Source organism: Physeter macrocephalus, unplaced genomic scaffold (assembly GCF_002837175.3).
Source record: "Physeter macrocephalus isolate SW-GA unplaced genomic scaffold, ASM283717v5 random_4, whole genome shotgun sequence".
NCBI lineage: Eukaryota > Metazoa > Chordata > Mammalia > Artiodactyla > Physeteridae > Physeter > Physeter macrocephalus.
In genome coordinates, this window is record NW_021145290.1 from 123,411 (window position 1) to 144,343 (window position 20,933).

General features: G+C 49.3%; 1 protein-coding gene and 1 pseudogene across 2 annotated transcripts; one reads left to right on the forward strand and one right to left on the reverse strand.

Annotated features, from left to right (window-relative positions):
* Nucleotides 1–702: 702 nt before the first annotated feature.
* MVB12A (multivesicular body subunit 12A) lies at nucleotides 703–4,446 on the reverse strand. 2 transcript variants are annotated; one of them, XM_007116889.3, is made up of 9 exons: nucleotides 4,264–4,446; nucleotides 4,036–4,134; nucleotides 3,816–3,912; nucleotides 2,642–2,768; nucleotides 2,166–2,285; nucleotides 1,970–2,076; nucleotides 1,678–1,739; nucleotides 1,289–1,345; nucleotides 703–1,099 (listed from the first exon to the last, which is right to left on the reverse strand). In XM_007116889.3, exons 1-9 carry the CDS (start codon nucleotides 4,351–4,353, stop codon nucleotides 1,037–1,039), a joined length of 822 nt encoding a protein of 273 aa, XP_007116951.1. In that variant the 5' UTR covers nucleotides 4,354–4,446; the 3' UTR covers nucleotides 703–1,036. The 2 variants fall into 2 exon arrangements, with proteins under 2 accessions (XP_007116951.1, XP_007116953.1); XM_007116891.3 differs by lacking the exon at nucleotides 4,036–4,134 and having other exon boundaries at nucleotides 4,264–4,436.
* Nucleotides 4,447–8,687: 4,241 nt separating this feature from the next.
* LOC102989858 (transmembrane protein 241-like) lies at nucleotides 8,688–9,458 on the forward strand (annotated as a pseudogene).
* Nucleotides 9,459–20,933: the final 11,475 nt, after the last annotated feature.

A 20,933-nucleotide genomic window follows, 5' to 3' on the forward strand; every position in this document is an offset into this window, starting at 1 on the left:
CGATGAGCTTTGCTCAGACATGAGTTCTAGGGCTGGTGGCCGTGAGTTCACCGTTAACAAATCGGCAGCATGTATATTAAACAAGGTGTCTTGAAATGCACAGAAAACAAGGTTATGTATTGATTACTTGACCAAAATGTGACTAGAGGCTTACAAGAACCTACCCGTATCTCCCCGAGGAATACAGTATTTCCTAATTCAGTTTTCACGCTACTTTACAGGAGGTAACTACGGTGATTCATGAGTATCTGCCGTTTGTGTCTACCACACAGCGGAGGAAAAGGGATGCACAGAACAGAACAGCTTGGTGGTTAAGAGAGCAGGCTCTGGGTTGGAATCCCAGCTGTGAATTTAGCCGCCTCCTGCTTCGGTTTTCCTATCTGTGAAATGGCCATGCAACCAGGGCTTCCCACTGACCTGGGGGAGGACTAAATGAGATACTGTACATCAGGTGTTGGTGAGGAGGTCCTCGAAGTATAAACTGTAGCTGTTACTATTATTTCTGTTACGTGCCATGATGGAGGGGCGGGACCCGGTCTCCTCTGTGATTCGGAATCCCGGCTCAGGCACTCGCTGAGCCTCAGTTTCTCCCTCTGTAGAATGGGAGTGGCGGCAGCACCCCCTCCCCTCCAGGATTTCACCCGCTAGCTGGGTGTGCGTCTGTCCCTGGCTCCTGCGAGCCACAGAGACCCACAGTCAGAATGGAGACTACAGACGGCCCGGACAGCGTGGTGTTTATTTCCTGGAGGGAGGACGCCCGCGTGGCCTCCAGGCACCAGCGAGTTTTGACACAAATGACTTGAAGGCACTGGTTTCCGTCCAGCCCCTACCCCTGCCTTGCCCATCAGGGCCCGGGGGGCAGGAGACCCATCACCAAGCAGACCGCTCCCGGCCCCTCCTCCAGGGCTGCTGCTCCGCTGGGTGGCTGAGGGCCCGGAATGCCTTGCGCCGCCAAGGCTCCCAAGATTCAATGCGGTGGGCAGCTGCCAGTCCGGGGGTGTCAGGCAGGGGACTCTTCCCTGGGGCCGGTGAGGGGCTAAGAGACGCTAGGGGGCAGGCGGGCAGCTGCCGTCTTCTCCACCACGAAGCCATAGTTGTACTGGGGGGTGGGGAGTGGGGTGAGGGGAGAGCACAGAGTGAAGGAGGAGCCACTGGGGTGATGGAGAAATGGTGGGGCATGGGGATCTGGAGCCCTCGAGGTGGGTTATAGCTGGGAGAGAAGAGGGACCCAGGGGAGACTGGCGGGCCTGCACCCCCCAACCCCACCCCCTCCCTACCCTGCACCCACCTCCTCCTCAATGTCCGCCAGTGACTTGATGGTCAGATCAGCAAAGGCAGAGAAGGCCTGGCAGGCAAGGGGCAGGTCAATCTCGGGCAGGGACCCCAACGTGGAACCCCCGTTCCCTCATCTTCAAGGAGGGCCCCCTCAATATTTGCCTGAATGTCCTCTCCCCTTTCCTAACACCATCTCTCTCGCCCCCAGCATCCAGCTGCCCCTCCTGACTCCCCCATTCCAGGAGACCCTCCCGCCCCCTTGCCTTGGCCTCCAGCCTCCTCTCACCCAGGAACTCCCCTCTGTGCTGAGGTGCTGGTTACACAGACGAAGCTCCCTGATTCCTGTTGCCTAGAAACGCAATGGGGAGGGGCAGACCCAGACTCCCTGGGACCCGGACTCACCAGGGGACCACAGCTCTTGCCCTCGAATCGGGGGTGCAGCGTGAAGGGAACCCCATCCATGGCTGAGGAAAGCAGGTGGGGGGAAGGAGCTGAGGCCCAGGAGACTTGAGGCCTGCCCGCTCCCCACCCTGAGAAGCCCATCCTGGAGGTCTTGGCTCTTCCCAGTCGTGACAGAATGGGGAAAGCTCAGGCCTGGTCCAACCCTGCCCTTGCACCTTCCTGGCTGTACAATCTCGGGCCAGTCTCGCCCCGCCCCCACCGCAGTGCCTCAATTTCCCTGCTCTGTGCTCACCTGAGATGCCGTAGAGGTTAGAGGCCTCGTAGATGGAGTCGCTCCTCCGAAGCGTAGATGCCCGAGAGCCCAGCCTCGAAAGCGTCCGCTCCGGGAAGCCACCCTTGCTGGTGGAGGCAGGATGACCCAAGTCAGAGGCCTGATATCCACCGCCCCCACCCCATGGCCGCTCCCATCCCTGAGCCCGAGGACTCACCTGGGCTGGCCAGGCGGGTCCAGGGAGAGGTCTCTCATGTCTCGGCTGAGAGCTCGGGGCTTGGGCACTGGCCGTGGGGCCTTGGCCTTCTTGCACCAGATGGCGAAGCCCCCCATGTCCCTAGAGGAGGAGGAAAAGAGAGAAGGGGCTCTGGCCCAGTGTGCAGCCAGGGCTGAGAATAGCTGCCAGGGGAAGGCAGGCCTCTGGTGACCTCACATGTCAGCCCACACGCTCGGCAACATACTAACTAGTATGATGGGTGCAGTCACCGTACCGGGTGCTTCAGACACACCAACTCATTTGGTCCTCACCATCACCCTACGAGATTGGTACAACTGTCCCCACCTTAACATGTGGAAACTGAGGCACAGAGAGGTGGCAGAAGGGATGCAGGGACTCATGGGAGTCCCTGAGAGTCAGAGGGGTAGGTATGGGGGTTGGGAGGGCAAGGAAGGAGGGCTGGGGGGTGGCCCTACCCGACTCGCAGGTATCCAGGCACCGTCTTGGTTTTCCCACTCAGCCGGACGTCAAAGACAGCTGTGTCCGCGACCCCCAAGGGCACCAGCTTCACACACATGCGTTTCTTCTTGGACACGGAGGCTTCTGGGAGTGAGGGACAGGGGAATGAGAAAAGGGGAGAAGCAGGAAAGGGGTCCAAAGATGGCTCCAGGAGAATGCTCGCCAAGGTTTTTATATTTGTGATGAAATAAAATCGTTGGCTGCTGTTTAAGGCAGCCATCTGGATGGTGCTAGGGCAGTGGTGACATCATGAATGGTAAAGCCATAGGAGGGGGATCCATGAAGCTTTTAGGAGCCATTGGGGCAGGCTCATCTTTGGTGACATGGAGGAGCATTCATGGGGTGGCCATGGGCACCACAGTGAGGGTGGGTAGCTGTGGGATCAGACAGAAGTGGGTACCCATCCTGGCCCTCCGAACACACTTTCCCTCAGCCCTCTAATCCAGAGGTCAGCAAACTACAACCTATGAGCCAAATCTGGCCCAAGATCTGTTTTTGTCTGGCTCATGAGCAAAGCATGGCTTTTACATTTTTAAAGGGGTATATATTATATATATATGCAACAGAAACCATCTGGCCTGGAAAGCCTAATATATTTACTACCTGGCTCTTTACAGGAAAAGTTTGCCAAGTCCAGTACCAATAGATATATGCTGAGAGCCAAATATAAACGACAAGACATGGAGAGGGCATGAGAGGCAGGGAGAGCCTGATGGTTAGAAAGCAGAGCAGTAGGGGCTGGGAGGGCAGCACCAGGGCAACTGGAGCCCGTGTGCAAAAGCGTGAAAGTGGAAAATAGAACTGCGCGTGGATCAGCTTAGCTACAGTGTAAGAAGAAGGCGTTGTAGTAACAGTAATAAAACAGGTCGCATTGACTGAACACTTACTCTAGAACAGTGAGTGACTGTACAAATGGCACATTTTTACGCAGGGCGGGGTACAATATCCCGCCCTAGATCAGGGCTCTGAGTCCTCAGCCAACACTGTCATTACCCAGTGGATCGAGGGGGCGGCCAAAATTCAAAAATTGCACGCCTGTGGTCCCTCCATTCCCTTCCTGGACCCTCCCCGCAGAGACGCGAACGTGCCCCTGACCCCCCACCCCACTCCCGCCTTCGACAGGGGACTCACTGGAGTCCAGGGGGTCGCAGACCGGGGAGAATCCCGGCGGGAGGGAGCTCTTGTCCACCAGGACCTGGATATCGACCACCACGTTCTCCTGTGGATTCTGGCGGAGGGCGGGGGAATACATCGAGAATCACTCAGCAGCAGGGACCGTGTGCCTACCATAGAGCCCAGCGAATGGACAAAGGAGAGGACCCCAGGGACTCCGAAGGTGAGGGCCCCTTACCTCTAGGCTGCCCAAAGGATTGAGGCACAGGAAGTAGCCGGATTTCTGCCCGAAAGTCTTGCCGAAGCTGGCGGGCGCCCCCTCCACAGTGCAGGAGATCTACAGCGCGGATGCGGGTCAGCGCCAGGCTCTTACCCGGCCGCAGCCGGCTCTGCCACCATTCAACCCCCGGCCCCTGGTGTCGCCGCCTCTCTCCCTATTCGTCCCTGGTCCCCTGACATTGCTCACCGCACTGAACCCCCGCGGCGGGGGCGCCGAGGCCGACGACCAGGCCAAACCTGCCAACGGGGCCGCGTCGGCCCCGGACCTCGGATCCATCCTCCAAGCCAAGCACCGAAGGCGGTGGACGGCCTCTGACCTCCTAGCCGCAGCTGGACTACGGAGTTTGGGCAAGAGTCTGAACTACAACTCCCAGACGGCCTTGCAAGACGGGGGCCCGGAAGCGCCGTATGAGCGTGCCGGGGAAGCCGCCGGCCAATCGCGTAGGGACAAGCAGCCACACCCTTCATGCCCACCCTCCACCCCCCACCCCCCCTCAACCCCACGGTGGGCCTCTGAGCGACGTTTGCGGAAAACTGTCTCGCTTTCTTCTCACGCCCAGCAACTTCTGCCGGAAATGTCTCGCTAGCTGCAAACCAAAACTACATTCCCCAGAATTCCTTGCGGTATCAGCCTCTACTCCAGAGATATACGGTCGGTGTTTCACGGAAATTTGGGGGAGAAATACGAAAAACTCGCAATTTTAGCTCCAGGAGGTCATCCGAAAGGACAGTTTCATGTGTTATGCTGCGATTAGTTTAACAAAAAATACGGACCGACTTGAGCCATGAAATCTCGGTGTAACTTGAGGAATTATTCACAGATACAATTAGTTTTTTTTTAATGGTATGAAAGTATTTAGCATGGCTACATGCTTTTACACGCCTCAGGGGGAAATATGGAAAACTAGGGAACAGAATATTATCTACTCCTGTATATTTTCCAATTTTTTACCATATCCTGGGTTAGCCCACTGCCTGTTTTTTGTACCACCTGTGAGGAAAAAAAAAAATTGGTTTTTATATTTGTGATGAAATAAAATTGTTTTTAAGGCAGGACAAAAAAACTTTTAACATAAAATTCTCTCTGCCGTTTGGGCCACTACCTGCTCCCCTTTAGCGTGCATTGCACATCTGCATTATACGTTAACTAGATATCCTTAACACAGGAATCCCTGCTTGAAAGAAAAGAGCGATTTTCTTCTGGCGCCAGGAAGGTAGCTCCTTAGGAGATAACATTTCTTTCTCAATCCTGTAAAGGGTCATGATAACCCACTACTCACCTTGTATGTGCAGATCTGGACTACGGAAACTGTCAAAACCTTGACTCAAAAACTATACAACTGTGCTTTGACCTCTAACCGGTGGAACGGTCCTCAGAACTTTCTGAAAGACTTTCTTTCACGTTACAATCTCAAGACTATGGAGTCCTCTTAAAGTACCCCATTATTCCCACTGCTTAGGAGGAATGTTGGTTCCAACCCCAGGAGTTCCCCAGGGGAAATTTGAAACTGACCCCCATACACAGAAGGCAAGGAGAAACCAAAGAAAGAGGCAGACCACTCCGGATTGGTAGGTGGCAGGTTTAACAAACGAGGGAACTTATATACGAGGCTTGTCTCAGGTAGCCACAAGATGAGTAGATCTCCACACTGAGATAGGAAAGCGGCAGGGCACAACCTTTAAAAGAATGACATAGCTGTTGAGGACACGACATAAACTGGTTATGATCTCGGAGAGACAGCAGTGAGTGGTCCTGAAGAGAGATCTCAGTTCCCTGCCCAGGAATTGAACCTGGGTAGCCTGGATGAAAACCAGGAATCCTAGCCACTATGCCACCAGGGGCTAGAGGCTAGAAGCAAAGGGGCCCTGGCTGTTTCCCCCATTTGAAAGCAGGAATGTTTCAAGGAGGCAAAAATTGTAAAAACAGGTACAAAGTTTATTATTAGAGACACAGCACCGTGGTGTATGGGAGAGCACACAGAGAAGTTTATTTAAGTCAGGCAGAAATACAGAATGCACAGGAAGCTAGGCAGAAATACACACCTAGGGCTTCCCTGGTGGCGCAGTGGTTGAGAGCCCGCCTGCCGATGCAGGGGACAGGGGTTCGTGCCCCGGTCCGGGAAGATCCCACATGCCGTGGAGCGGCTGGGCCCGTGAGCCATGGCCGCTGAGCCTGCGCGTCCGGAGCCTGTGCTCCGCAACGGGAGAGGCCACAACAGTGAGAGGCCCGCGTGCCGCAAAAAAAAAGAAAGAAAGAAATACACACCTAGAGAGAAAGGGTATGGGCAACCTCTCTTCCTCTAATGAGGAAGAGCGCAGTAAAGAGCTGATACAAATCCCTTATATAGGACAGTACTTCCGGGTCTTTGTCTTTGGCCAATTACCTCATTTCTTTTCCCACATCTGACCTGTTCTAGGTCACTCCCCAACATGCGTGCACAACTTTTTGCTAAGATGGATCCCACCGCAAAGGCCTGTGGGTGCATGTCCACACTTATGGGGTGGGGGCCCCTCCCTTTTTGACCCCCAAGGAGCCTTCCTGAGCATGTGCAGACAGGGAAGTTTTCCTTAACCTCAGGAGTAGTCATCTTATCTCTTTACTTCAGCAGAGCTCAGCTTCTGCCACCAGCTTTGTCCTTCGAGTGTCTGGGTGAGGGCAAAGCTTCAATTTTACTCCACTTGACAAACACCAGCTGTCCAACCCAGGGGCCCCTCTATCTCTTACCTCAGTTAGAACCAACTAGGTCCAAAATGGCAGAGGAGTTGACTTCCACTAGACCTTGAGCCTCAGTATACACTAACTGTAATACATCAGTAAGCTAAATGTCACACCCACAGGCGCCATGACAGTTCTGAGGCCGACCGTAAAAGGCCAAAAAGTTGGTGGTGGCCTAATTCCTGGAAATCCCCTCCCCTTCCCCAAAATAGTTGGAATAATCTTCACACTCTAGACTATGAAATTACCCACCCCTATAAAAACTGACAACCCCATATCCTGCCTTCTGAGATGGCCCACACTCTGTCTATGGCATGTGTATCTTCCTGAATAAACCTTCTTTCACTTTACTATGGCTTGCTCTTGAATTCTTTCCTTTGCAAAGCCAAGAACCCACACTTGGTGTCCGTCCCAGGGACTCACCTAAGACCTGGGATGTGACCATCCTCTCACACCCCACTTTCTCTCCTACAGCAACACTGCTTACCAGAATCTTAAAAGTTTATATAAAGGCCTTAAGAGGGTCCAGTCGCATATGCCGTTCAGATTGTCTCAACAGCACTTTACTCTCTCAAGGCTGCATCCTTGAAAATGGCTCCCTTTGTGAGAGCAGTGGGAGGGGCCTCTGGTTCCCTGGGTCCTCCCCGAGGGTCAACTGGTAGCCATGTCCTCTCAATGACCTCCTCCTGAAATGGAGCAGGACCCTGTAGTCAGTCCTTCCCCATGTCCTCAGCCTGCCTTTTGTTTGTGGAAAAACTTTAGTCGAAGAATAAATTCAATCAGAGAAATGAGAAAATGCAGAAACAAAGGAAAACAGTCTAGCAAGACTAAATAATAATAGTTTAGTCATTAAGCAAAGTCAAGGACTTTTAGTTCCTTCTCAAGGGCTATAGATAATATTCTGAGCCATATCCTGTGAGCTGTCTTGTAGATACCGAAACCCCCCACCAGGTGGAAGAAGTTAACTACATGATGACCAGACTGCAGCCAGGACCTAAGCTGCTCCAATTTACACAGTTCCAAGAACTGGCCTCAAAGAAATGGGAACAAACCCTGGAACTGAAGATTAACTCTACTGAAAACAATCAAGATGATGCTGGTCAGACCACCACATGACCAATTTCAAGATGACTGTCAGAGCTGACTGTGCAGTTTCTGCATGTAGCCCCTACATGCAGGGACCTGAAAAGGAGTTGGCCTTTGGACAGGAGTCCATCCTCCCCACCCCCCAGTTGCCAGCATCCAAAATAAAGCAAACTTTCCTTTCCACCAACCTTGTCTCTTTATTGGCTTTTGAGCAGTGAGCAGCCAGACCCCACTCTTGGTTACATTCCAACACTCCACGCCTCATGACCGGCTCTTACAATTTCACATGGCCTCCTCTTCCACAATGTGCACTGAGTCGTCAGCCAGGGATTTCATTAGCACTGGAGGTGGCTCATTAGGCGGCTATGTGGCTACTCTGGAGGCAGATAGCACAGCGACAACATAGGTATGTGCAAGAGGAAACACAGATTAAGATAACGATGCCCAAAATAAGTAACAATTTTTCCCACCAAGAGCCCCATTGAGGCAGGAGATAGATGGGCTCCAGGCTGGACATTTACAACTAGCCTTCTGTTTACATTTCCTGAGGCAAGAGGCAGGTGGGCTCCAGGCTAGATATTTACAACTGGCCTCCTGTTTGCACTTTGAGATGGAAATAACAACAGAAACAGGGTAAATAGCTGGATTTTGTCTCCTGTGGACACTTTAATATAACAGTTGTGGCAGGGACAGAGAGAGGCTATACCCTTTTTAAATAAAAGATCAAGAGGTTGGCCACTGGGTGGCCCGGCTTGTGCGGTGGCCCTGGGGCTCCCGCGGGTTCCCCGGGAAACGGCGCAAATTAACAGATGTGCATGAGGAGGTGCCTGGTCACCTCACGTTTTGTACCTGCTACCTGGCTTCTTACCTCACGAACAAGTATGTCCTGTCTGTCTTGAAATTTACCTACCCTACGTTATTCCAAGGGTGGCAGGCATTAATTGGTGGACTTTTGCTTCATGTGTCATGGAAACTGGACTGGGCAGAGATCAACAGCAGTTCAAGATCTGATGTTTTGACATGGCTTCCTGCTTCAGTGCTGTTTGTGGGTATCATCTATGCTGGTTCCAGAGCACTGTCCAGACTGGCCATTCCTATGTTTCTCATTTTGCATAATGTAGCCGAAGTTATCAACTGTGGGCACCAGAAGTGTTTTCAGAAAGAGATTACATCTCCTGCAAAGATCTGTAGTGCCCTCTTCCTCCTGGCTGCAGCAGGGTGCCTGCTCTTTAACGACTCCAGTTTTGATGGTTATTTCTGGGCTGTAATTCACTTATTCTGCATAGGGGCTTATAAGATACTACAGAAATCCCAGAAACCCAACGTGTAAGTGACATTGACCAGCAGTACTTAAACTATCTATTCAGTGTGGTGCTCCTGGCATTTGCATCTCACCCCACAGGTGATCTCCTCAGCGTCCTGGACTTTCTGTTCCTGTATTTCTATAGATTCCATGGCAGCTGCTGTGCCAGTGGATTTTTAGGATTCTTTCTCATGTTCAGCACAGTGAAGCTAAAAAGACTTATGACCCCAGGCCCCTTTTCTTTGCTAAGGGGCTTCCCTGGTGGCGCAGTGGTTAAGAATCCGCCTACCAATGCAGGGGACGCAGGTTCGAGCCCTGGTCTGGGAAGATCCCACATCCTGTGGAGCAACTAAGCCCGTGAGCCACAACTACTGAGCCTGCATGCTGCAACTACCGAAGCCCACCCGCCTAGAGCCCGTGCTCTGCAACAAGCCACCACAATGAGAAGCCTGCGCACCGCAACAAAGAGTAGCCCCCGCTCGCTGCAACTAGACAAAAGCCTGCGCGAGGCAACGAAGACCCAACGCAGCCCCCCAAGATATAAATAAATAAATAAATAGATAGATAGATAAATAAATAAATAAATAAAACACCAAACAGAAAAAAAAGAAAAAGAGCTTGGCTACTTCCCTGGTGGTCCAGTGGTAAAGAATCTGTCTTCCAATGCAGGGGACGCGGGTTCAATCCCTTGTCAGGGAACTAAGATCCCACATGTCGCAGGGCAATGAAACCCACACAACACAACTACCGCGCTCGCGCAGCTCAACTAGAGAGACCACGTGCCACAAACTACAGAGCCCACGTGCAGGAGAAACAAGCCCGCACGCCACAACAAAAGATCCCACATGCCTCAACGAAGATCCTGCATGCCGCAACTAAGACCCAACGCAGCCAGAAATAAATTAAAAAATAATAAATCTTAAAAAATATAGATCAAGAGGTCACATATTTCCCATCCTTGGGGCAAGAAAGACACTGCACATGTGTTAAAAGGCTCCTTGGGGCGTCAAAAGGCAGGGGACAGGGACCTCCCTGGTGGTGCAGTGGGTAAAACTCCACACTCCCAATGCAGGGGGCCCGGGTTCAATCCCTGGTCAGGGAACTAGATCCCGCATGCATGCCACAACTAAGAGTTCGCACGCCACAACTAAGAAGTCCACATGCTGCAACGAAGAAGTCCTCATGCTGCAACTAAAGATCCCGTGTGCCTCAACAAATTATCCCCTCTGCCGCATCTAAGACCCAGTGTGGCCAAAATAAATAAATAATAAATAAATTTTTTTATGGGGGGAGGCCAGGGGACACCAGACCGTAATAAGTCATGTCAATTCACCCCCCCACACACACCCCAGGAGGCCCCTGTGTTAGAATCCATCTTGTCTGAGGGCTGTGTGCACCTACGGAGGGTCCTGAGGTAAATCAGCCATGGGCCCAAAGCAAGATGATTGGCCAGAGGGGAAACAAAGACCCAGAAGACTGCCCCCTTATAAAGGATTGAAACTTCCCAAAGGCACGACTCTCGTGCTGAGTTCACCCGTCCGTCTGTACTCTGCTTTTCTAATAGACGCTTTACTTTCCTCTCTACCTTCCGTCTCCTTGTCAGAATGTTCTCTTTTCAAGGCAGACAAAGACTGGGGCCCAGACTCTAGCCACAGTCCCTCGTGATCTAGTGGTTAGGACTTGGCACTCTCTCCACCATGACCAGGGGTCAATCCCTGGTCAGGGAACTAAGATCTCACTTCAAGCTGTTGGTCACTGCCAGCTACCGCTCACTGCTGTGTGTGTTCGAAATCACCGTGATCTGAACCACTGATTTACTGAGTCTCTGAGGCTGGGGATCTCTCAGGGCATTCACTGTGTCCTCATGTGCTTTAATAAAGATGCTACATTAGCAGACTCATCGGGTATGGACACACAACATTCTGCTTGGATAATGGCCCAGGTGCCTCCTTGCAAGGCAGTAGTGATGTCCAAGTCCATCTTATTTTGGAGGACAGCTCTTCTCGTTTAAGCCTTGCTGGGTGTATTGACTAAGGGCTTCTCTGTGTGCTATCACGTCCTCCAGGCCAATAGAGGGAATAAAGACAGTGGCCAAATGATCGTACCAGTGGAAAACAGAACTTGCCCACCTGGGAGATAGCAGATGAGGGGAGGGAACTTGGCAACTTTTGTTACTGTAGGGTGGATTCTCCCCATACCCAGGGTGTAGCAGCCCAACCATCCAGGTGGAAGCCACAGCCAAAGAGTTTTCCCACACATCAACGGGTCCTGCTTAGGATTACCCAGTAAATATGTGGGTGACATGACCAGTCAGTGCCAGACCAGTTGCTGTTCTTTAATATGACAGAATACCTGCACAGTTCCAATGATATCCTCCCCATATTCCTGGTACAACTGGGTTGGTTCTGTTGAAAGTGTTTTTTCTGTTCCCAGCATAGGGGTGCCTGGGTGCTCAAATACCCCTAACCCGGGGTAAGCCACATGAATCCATTCCAAACCTGAGTGTAGCCACCCATGCTTCTGATGGCGGTGTTTTTAGGACCTTTCTGGTCAGCAGTTGGCTGGGCTGCCTGTGTTGATTGATTGACAGAAAAAGAATACCCATGTCCAGCGTTACTGATGGTTTGTGTCCCAGGCAATATTGGTAATATCAGATGAATTAAGAGCATTCATCCTATTTGTTTTTTTCTGTAATGTCACCCACTGCTTTAGTGCCTTCTTATTTCGTTACTGGAGTGTTGCTACCCACCCTGAGGATCCCAATGAACCAGAGAGAGGCAGCTGCCCACATATCCAACAGATGGACTGATTGCTGGCCATATCTGTGGGCCCACTGTAGGAAGGTATTTCCATCATGTCCCCATCCTGTGACCGAACACCATAGGAACAGCAGAAGTCTAAGGTCAAAAAGACAGATTATTTAGTAGGAAATGGTACTGGGAGGTCTTCCCTTCTAGAAGAATTACACTTGTGGCCTGATCCTTAGATGTTAACGTGGCTGCAGCTTTAGGAACTTGACCTGGTTGTACATAGCGTATATGTTGGCCAGCAGCACTGCCAGGCGTGAGATGGACTGGGGGTGGGATATGTCAGACCAGGACCACCACCTTTTTGTCCCTCTCAGTGGTACGTGTTCCACTCCAGGGACAGTGCATTTCCATGGGCGCAGCTTGTAGCAGGACATGGGATTCTTCCTCACCTGGGGATGTGAACTAACTCACCCATCCCTATGGGACGCCCCACTGCAAAGTCCGGTAGATAACGCCTGTCTCAGGTGCGATGGGGCTTGGTGATCTCAGCCGCACAGCGTGGTGATCCTCCGTGATGAGAGTCAGGACAGTGGCTGTCTCCCGTCACATCCGTAACTTTACAGTGTTGGGTGTCTTGGCAGGGCTCCCCAGTCTGGCATACGAGGCAACAGGCCCTATTGGTCAATCATTTAAATGTCTTAAAGCCTGGGATAGTACTTTAGTCGAATCGGCCAAGGTGGTTTTACCTGTTAGTCATTTAATCTGCTGCTTTAAAATTCCATCCTTCTTTCCTACCAACCCTGCTGCCTGTGGCTTTTAGGGGGAATGAAACCTCCGTTCCACGTCATGTGCTTTTGCCTAATCTCGCACAACATGACCCTTAAAATGTAACCCCCGGTCACTGTCTATTTGAAGAGGGTATCTGTACTCCGTTTCTCTAATGCCCTAATGGTGGCAGCCTGGTTTGGGCGGCCACAGGAGAAAGCTTGGGTTAGGCTAGATGCCGTGTCCACATAAACCAAGACATTTAGAAGCCTCACTTGGAGGGAGGGGGCCAATATAATCAATTTGCCAATCCCTCACTGGTTGGGAACTCCAGTGGATGGCGCCAGAGTCCTTTGGCAGTTGCCTGGGGTGTTGTTTAGAACGGCATTAACCAAGTCACTTTATTTCAAGGGCAATCCAGCATCCTTGGCAATATGCCATCCCAGTCAGGGACTGCAGCGGCTGCAGTTCCTACGCGCCCAATCTGCTGTATCTATTGAGGGGTCCATTAGGGCTCATACTGGGCTAGAGCATCAGCTCCCCATTTGCCAGGGGGCACCTTAAGAACCAGGGACATGGAAAACAGTGAGGGCTGCCTCAGGCTGTTGGAAGCGAACCCAAATGTCTCTCCACATATCCTCACCCCAGAAGGGCTTATTCACGATCACCTACCCCTTGGCTTCCCATTGTCCGAGCCATAGGGTTAATCTCTTCAGAACAGTCCAACTATCAGCGCAAAGGTTAGCAAACAGCCTGGGCTCCTGAGTGATCCCCAGCCAAATCGCTCTGAATTCGGCTCACTGGCTGCTGCAGTTCGTTTGGCATCCAGATGGTGTCAGTGTTGGGCTGAATAGCCACTACAATCCCCGTCACCGGTTGCCCGACTAGACCCGTAGGGTGAAGCAGCCATCAGCAGGAATTTCCCCGACTTCCTCTCTACAGGTTGCAGGGGCCACACAGGAATAGAGGCGGTGGGAGCAGCGGGTGTTTGGAGGATCTACATACTCTACAAAGCCTGGGAGCGCTCGCATTTCTAGAGAGAGGGGGCTGGCCGACCGGGTGCTCTTCTGCTGCACGAAGCGCTGTCACTCATTCAACGTGGGAGTCTGAGCCATGGCAGAGGTGGGTCAATGGAACACATTGTCAATACACCCCTTGATAAGAAGGGATGTTATTACCATGATATGCTGGTTTTCGCGAGAGGTCCTACTTGGAGGAGGGTGATGTAGACTGCTAGGACCTATTGCTTTATGGGGGTATATTGGGTTTCTGCCCCCTTCCAGAGCGGGACCAAAATCCTAGGGGTCCTCTCTCCTGCTGTCTCTGCCACAGTGCTCAACCCATACTTTCCGGAGTCACAGATACATCTAACTTAAACTCAAACGGTAGCCCTGCTTGGGAGATGCCCAGAGCTTTCGTCTGCTTCACTAGCATTTTTTCCCTTCTCAAAGGCAGCTTGTTGCTCTAATCCCCACATGCCCTTTCTTTACTTTAAAGCTGGTATAAAGGATGGAGACACTATTATATATAGGAAGGAAAAACAACAAGGTCCTACTGTATAGCACAGGGAACTATATTCAATATCCAATGATAAACCATAATGGAAAAGAACGTGAAAAAGAATATATGGATATATGTATAACTGAGTCACATTGCTGTACAGCAGAAATCAACACAACATTGTAAATCAACTATACTTCAATAAAATTTTTCTAAAAAGGACGGAGGCGTTGCATCAGGTGGGGAATAAAAGTCCTCCAAAACCCCCAAACCCCTATGAAAGCTTGCACCTCTTTCACATTCTTAGGGGTTGCCCCTTATCAATCACGGCTTCTGGGACAAGGTACCTCTCACCCAACCAAATGACTCCCAGAAGCTTTACGGTGGTGCCTGGGACTTGAATTTCCTGTGGGTTCATCCACATCATCGTCTCCCTCACAGATGTTCCAGCAAAATCTGCAGAGTGTCCTGCAGCAGAGGCAAGTCTTTGCATGTCAGCATTACATTATCAATGTAATGGGCTCATTTTAGTGATGTGGGGAAGGAGAACAGGGACAGGTCTGGGGCTCCCATCCCACGACGTATGGTGGGGCTGTGCAGGTAGCCTAGGGGAAGTGCTTGAAAAGTCCATTGTTGCCCCTCCCACTTGGAGGCAAATTGATGTTGTGACTCAGGGGCCAGGGGTAGATTGAAAAACAGCATTTGCTAAGTCCAGCACAGCGTGGTACACTCCTAGGACTATGGCCAAGGTATCTAAGATGGTGGCAATTTGGGGCACAACCGCATGGATGGGGGACACCACTGTGTTCAATTCTCGATAGCCCACCGTCACCCACCACGAGCCATCTGGCTTTTTTACAAGCCATACCTGTCTGTTGGAAGCACTATAGGCAGGGTGTACAATACCCACTTGGTGCAGTTTGGGAATAGTTTCTCCTATTTCGTTATGCCTCCCAGGCAATTTACATCATTTGACAGTAACCACTATTTGAGGGGGCCGGTAGACTTACTGGTTCCCAGCTGGCATTTCCCCTCAGCATTGGTTTGATTACTCTAACCTGAATGTGGAATTCACAGGTAGAGGTCTGTAGACTGAACTTGTAGGATGTCAATACCCAATATGTTCTCTGGTATCGGAGAGAGAAAAACCTTGTGTTCTCGGTGCGGAGAACACCCAATTTACAATGTCAAAGGGAACTTCCTAACCAAAGGCATTGCCCTTCATAATCCTCAGTGGCACCAAGGGGGCCTGAAAACTTCTGAGTGTGGCTATGTAGTGGAGTACGTTTGGCTCCAGTGTCAACCAGAGCCATCGCCTTTTATTTATTTCAAGGGGACTAGTGAATAGTCAGTTCAACTTGGAGCCTCCAATTGCTCCCAATAGGCTTCACCTGGAGGTGATTTTGCCCTGCATCCTAAACCTGAGGCATGGGAGGCATCCATCCCGAAAAGGACCGTATTCCTGAGGCTTCTGTGAGAGCTAGCAGGGCACTAGGGATAGTCAGGGCAGGTCTGAACTATTCCAGTCTTAAGGCTTTCCACGGGTTGACTGACACCGCATTGGGTTGCTGGTCTTCCTTTTCAGGTGAGGTCCTGGCAGCAATGAGGTTAAACCACATTTGCTCCTGGGTTACTTGTACTGAACCCTTTACAGCCACCTGGGATAGCTTTTTGTCATCTCTATTTCCCCTCTGTCTCGGGGACCTGTACCCATTCCCATGACTTAGCTCAGCATGGATATCAGCATCCCATACCAGTCCCTACCAGGTGCTGGGGGCGGACTGGAGTATCTTGGCTTTCATTTCTGCAGTGAATGTGGCCCAGTTAGGACCCTCAAAGACAAGAGCATAGATGCCCTCCCTTATTCCCAGCTCCCTAAGAACTTGTTGTACCTCCTCTATAGATTTTCAGGGTCCCACATGCCCAGGGACGTCTCCCTCACTGGGCCCTGCAGGCTGGAATAATCCAATCTATAAGGGAGTGAGTAATTTGAACCCCCAAGTACATGCAGGTGCTGCTAGAGGGCAGGGTGTGTGGTAATATTGCTCATTTTCTCTGCCTCCTGGCCAGTCAGAAAAATGCCATGACCCCAGGTATCCCAAAGCCACACTAACCATGTCTGGATACTTTCCTTGGCCTTTTGCTGGAACTTGGCTGTGTTGACCTAAAACAATAAAACAGCCAGTTATTTTACCAACAAAATGTGTTTATTTGGCAACAGCAAAGAATTGCAGTTTGAGACATGCAATCTATGGTGAACCACGGGTAAGTCTGGAAAACAAAGGAGAAGAATATTCTTTTATAGAGGGGGGAGTTGGGAAGGGCTGCTATAAACAAAGAGTCCGTTGGAGGAAACTGGGAGTTTGAAGTGTAGTGGCTTTTCATTGGCTGAGTTTTGACAGTCTCTCATTGGCTGGACAATTGCTGGGCGAGGAGAAATTCTTTCTTCCTCCTGCTGGGTAGCAAAGTAGTAAACTTCCTCCTGTCGGAAATGCAAAGATACCACGTCTTCCTGTTGAATCTGCAATTGGCAAGGAGTGGTAGCGCGTGAGAGCTCCCCATTCTGGCCTCTTGACTCCATTTTAAGTGAGGTTTTTGTTAATTTTCACATGTTCCCCTCTTGATCAAAATCTTTCTCTGAAAACATTGTTGATCAAGAGTCAGGGTTTTTTTTTTTTCCAGATTCAGTGACCTTTTGTCCCTTGATGCCAGGAAAACTTTCCTGGGTGTCATGGCCCAAGCTGCACAGATTGGAAACCTATTGAGGTCACATTCGAGTAACAAGGGGGAGTAGGAGGGAGATCTCTCAGGCATTTCCCATCTAAAGTCTGTATCTTAGAGTAGTGAGAACAGCAAGAGGACACTCAAAACTGAAAATTAAACATGTGGTTTGGGAAGACAGTGCAGGATTAAACATGAAGCAAGAATTGATGGACTTTTCACAAAAATAGCAAAACTTCAAAGACTTGTTTTTAAAAAACAATATTGTTATCTCAAAAGAACTATTTGGAACGAAATGTTTTATCAGTAATACAGCCTGTAGTTTGCAAATTCAGAGACCATGGATTTGGATAAGAATCCAGAGTCAGTTAATAGTCCAGATGAAAGAGAGAGGCTTCTGTGAATTCTAAACCTTTGAGTCTGAATATCTTGGGAAAGCTTTCTCACCAGATGTCGTCTGCCTCAATTCTGGGATATCTTTACCTTCAGGTCACCCGATGATGTACAGGTCCAGTCAGGATTTGGTGCTTTCTTTAGATGTGTCACATGAATTCAAGAGTCTGTTCCCTGGAGTTAGGCAGCAAGGGTTGGTTAGCCGTATGTGATAGGGGCCTTTCCAGTGACGTTGAAGAGTCTTTCTGGAGGTGTCTTTTCCAATAGATGAAACCTCCAGGTTGCAAGGTGTGATGTTTAAGGTCCTCCTCTCCCTGGAGCACACTTTGTAAAAGGCTGCTCTACCGGAGCATGGTTATTTTTAATAGAAGCCATTAGGCTGTTACAATATCGAAGTATATCTATGTTTATCAGCCATAGATCAAGAGATGGGGGCCAGGGGCATTGTGTGTCCTATGACTTTCAAAATGAATAGAGTTTATGAGTTCAAAAGTGGGTTGATCTGAGATTTAGAAGGACCAGCGGCAATGCTTTTGGCTAAGGTATTTGGAGGGTTTCTACAAATTTTGCCAATTGACTTTTTTTTGTGTGTGTGGTATGCGGGCCTCCCTCTGCTGTGGCCTCTCCCGTTGCGGAGCACAGGCTCCGGACGCGCAGGCCCAGCGGCCATGGCTCACGGGCCCAGCCGCTCCGCGGCACGTGGGATCTTCCCAGACCGGGGCGCGAACCCGGTTCCCCTGCATCGGCAGGCGGACGCGCAACCACTGCGCCACCAGGGAAGCCCCTTGCCAATTGACTCTTAATAGTGCTAACAGTGCATTTGACTAACCCTGAGAACTGAGGATGATAGACACAATAAAACTGTTGTAAACTGGCCAAATAGCACAGATTTGTCAAAGAACCTGACCAGTAAAATGGGTTCCTCTATTACTATAAAATTCAAGAGGGGCTCCCCAGGTGGGGATAATCTTTTCTAACAAAATTTTAGCCACAGAAACAGTGGCCTGTCTACAAGGAAAAGCTTCAGTTCAGTGAGAAAACATACAGACGATAACTGAAATATATTTATATCCACGAGATGGGGGAAGCTGTATGAAATCCATTTCTCATATCTCCAGTGGTCCCTTAGGCAATTCAAAATGTCCAGGAGCAGCGCTAAAAGGTTTCCTTGGATTGTAGTTTAGACAGATGGGACAAGTGAGGTGAGTACTTTTCTGCAGCCTTATTAATATTTCACCACCAATATTTGTTCATGACTGCTATCATTTTTTCAGTGGACCAATGGTTTGATGCAAGAAATAGGAATGATACATACATACATACATATGTGTAATGTATATGTATGTATATATATAATACATATATATATAAAAAAAATAAACTGTTATATAACAGTCTAGTGTAAGAAGTGGGAATCCTAGATTTTCTGGTAGGACCTATTTGTTATTTGACCCAAACGAGAGTTCTCTCTTTTTATCAAATGAACAGTTACTAGATTTTCAACATTGCTTTTCCTTTTCTGGGGCCAATGGTTGGGCATCTCTTGTCAATTTTTCTAGATCATCATCTCAGGGAGCATCCCTTTGGACCATGACAGAAGTTTGGCCATTGGTTCCTTTGAGAGCAGTTTTTGACAGAAATATCAGTGAGTTGATTTCCTTTAGCCTCTAGGGACTCAAGCTTGGAATTCCCAGGGATCTTAATAGTAGTTAAAGCGGCTGGCAAGAGCATGGCATCTAGTAGATTTTGGGTATAAGAGCCATTTTTAATATTTTCCCCATTAGAGGTAAGGAAACCTTGCTGTTTCTATAATATCCCAAAGTCATGGGCTACCCCAAAGGCATACTGGATATTGGTGTAAATGTTTACAGTTTTGCTTTTGCCTAAGTACAAGGCTGAGTAAGAGTGTATAATTCAGCTTGTCAGGTCGAAGCAGACAAAGATAAAGGTGCTGCCTCAACAATTTTAAGAGGTGTAATAACATACCCAGCACGATGTTTACCATTGTCATCCTTTAATTAGGAACCATCAGTAAACCATGAACTATCTACACTGGTTAGAGGAGTCTCCTGTAAATTATTACAGAGAGTCAAAGGGTGATCTGTCAGTGTTAAAGAATCATGAGGGGATGCATCAGTGAAGGAGAGGAGAGAAATAGCAGGGTTGAGGTTACAACAACGTGAGTTATGTGAACAGCAGTTAGCAAAAGGATTTCATAGGATGTAAGCAACTGAAAAGTGTTGGGTGTGATGGGAATTCAGGAGGGGTTCTACTGCATGGAGTGCAAAGATGGTTAAGGGGGATTCCATAATTATTTCTTTGGTGGCCTTAACCAGAAGGCCAGTAGGAGGAATGGTTCTAAGGCAAAGGTGGTGGGTATTCTGCGACACACAGGGTCCAGATATTTGCTATAATACCCTAGGGGTCCATGACGGTCCCCATGTTTTTGGATGAGTCCTCCAAGAGCATTCCCTTCCTTCTCAAATACAAAAAGGAAGAAGGGAAGCTGATAATTAGGATGTCCAAGGGCAGGTGGTCTCATTAAGCTTTTCTTTAAGTCTCCAAAAGCTATGTCATCCTGACCTCCCCAAATAACAGGTCAAGTTTGCTGCTTATATGTTTTTAAAGCAAATAAGGGCTGGACCGTAAGAAAGAAATTTGGAATCCAATTTCAACAGTAGCCAGCTAGCCCAAGAAAACCTCATAATTGCTGCTTAGTTTTAGGTTTGGGGAAGTTCAGGATGCTGTGAAGCCTACCTGGATCCAAATGTAGTCCTCGTTCTAAGATCAGGTGCCCTAAATATCAAACCTGAAATTTGAGCGACATTCAATTTTTCTTTGGAGAATTTATAAGACCAAAAGTTGTAGTTTTGTTCTGTTTGTTTTTTCTTTCTTTCTTTCTTCCTTTCTTCCTTCCTTTCTTTCTTGTTTTTTTTTTTTTTTTTTTTTTTTGGCAGCAGGATCTTATTTCCCTGGCCAGAGATTGAACCTGGGCCACTGCCGAGTCCTAAACACTGGATCACCAGGGAATTCCCAAGACCAAAAGTTTTAACAGGTGGATGCTATCTTCCCATGAAGAGGATTGAGAAAAGAAGCATAGGAGCAAATCATCTATATATTGCAACAAAGTAGTCTGAAGAAAATTTTGCATTATCCAAATCAGCTTTCAAGATTTTGTGAAAAGTTAAGGGACTTCCCTGGTGGTCCAGTGGTTAGGACTTCATGCTTCCACTGCAGGGGGCAAGGGTTTGATCCCTGCTCCGGGAACTATGATCCCGCATGCCGTGCAGTGTGGCAAATAAATAAATAAATAAATAAATATTTGTGAAAAGTTAAGAGGGACTCTCTGTGAAACCCTGGGGCACTACTGTTGAGGTGTATTGTTGTCCTTCCCAGGTGAAGGCAAAAAGATATTGGCTAGCCTTATCAACTGGACTATTGAAGAATGCACTGCATAGATCAATTATGGTGAAACTTTTGCTTTCAGTGGGAACGAATGTTAGTAGTGTGGATAGGTTAGAAACAACAGGGTGACAAGGGATAACAATGTTGTTTATTGCTCGGAGCTCCTCGACAAACCTCCATCCTCAGCCCTTGAGTTTTCTCACAGGTAAAATAAGAGT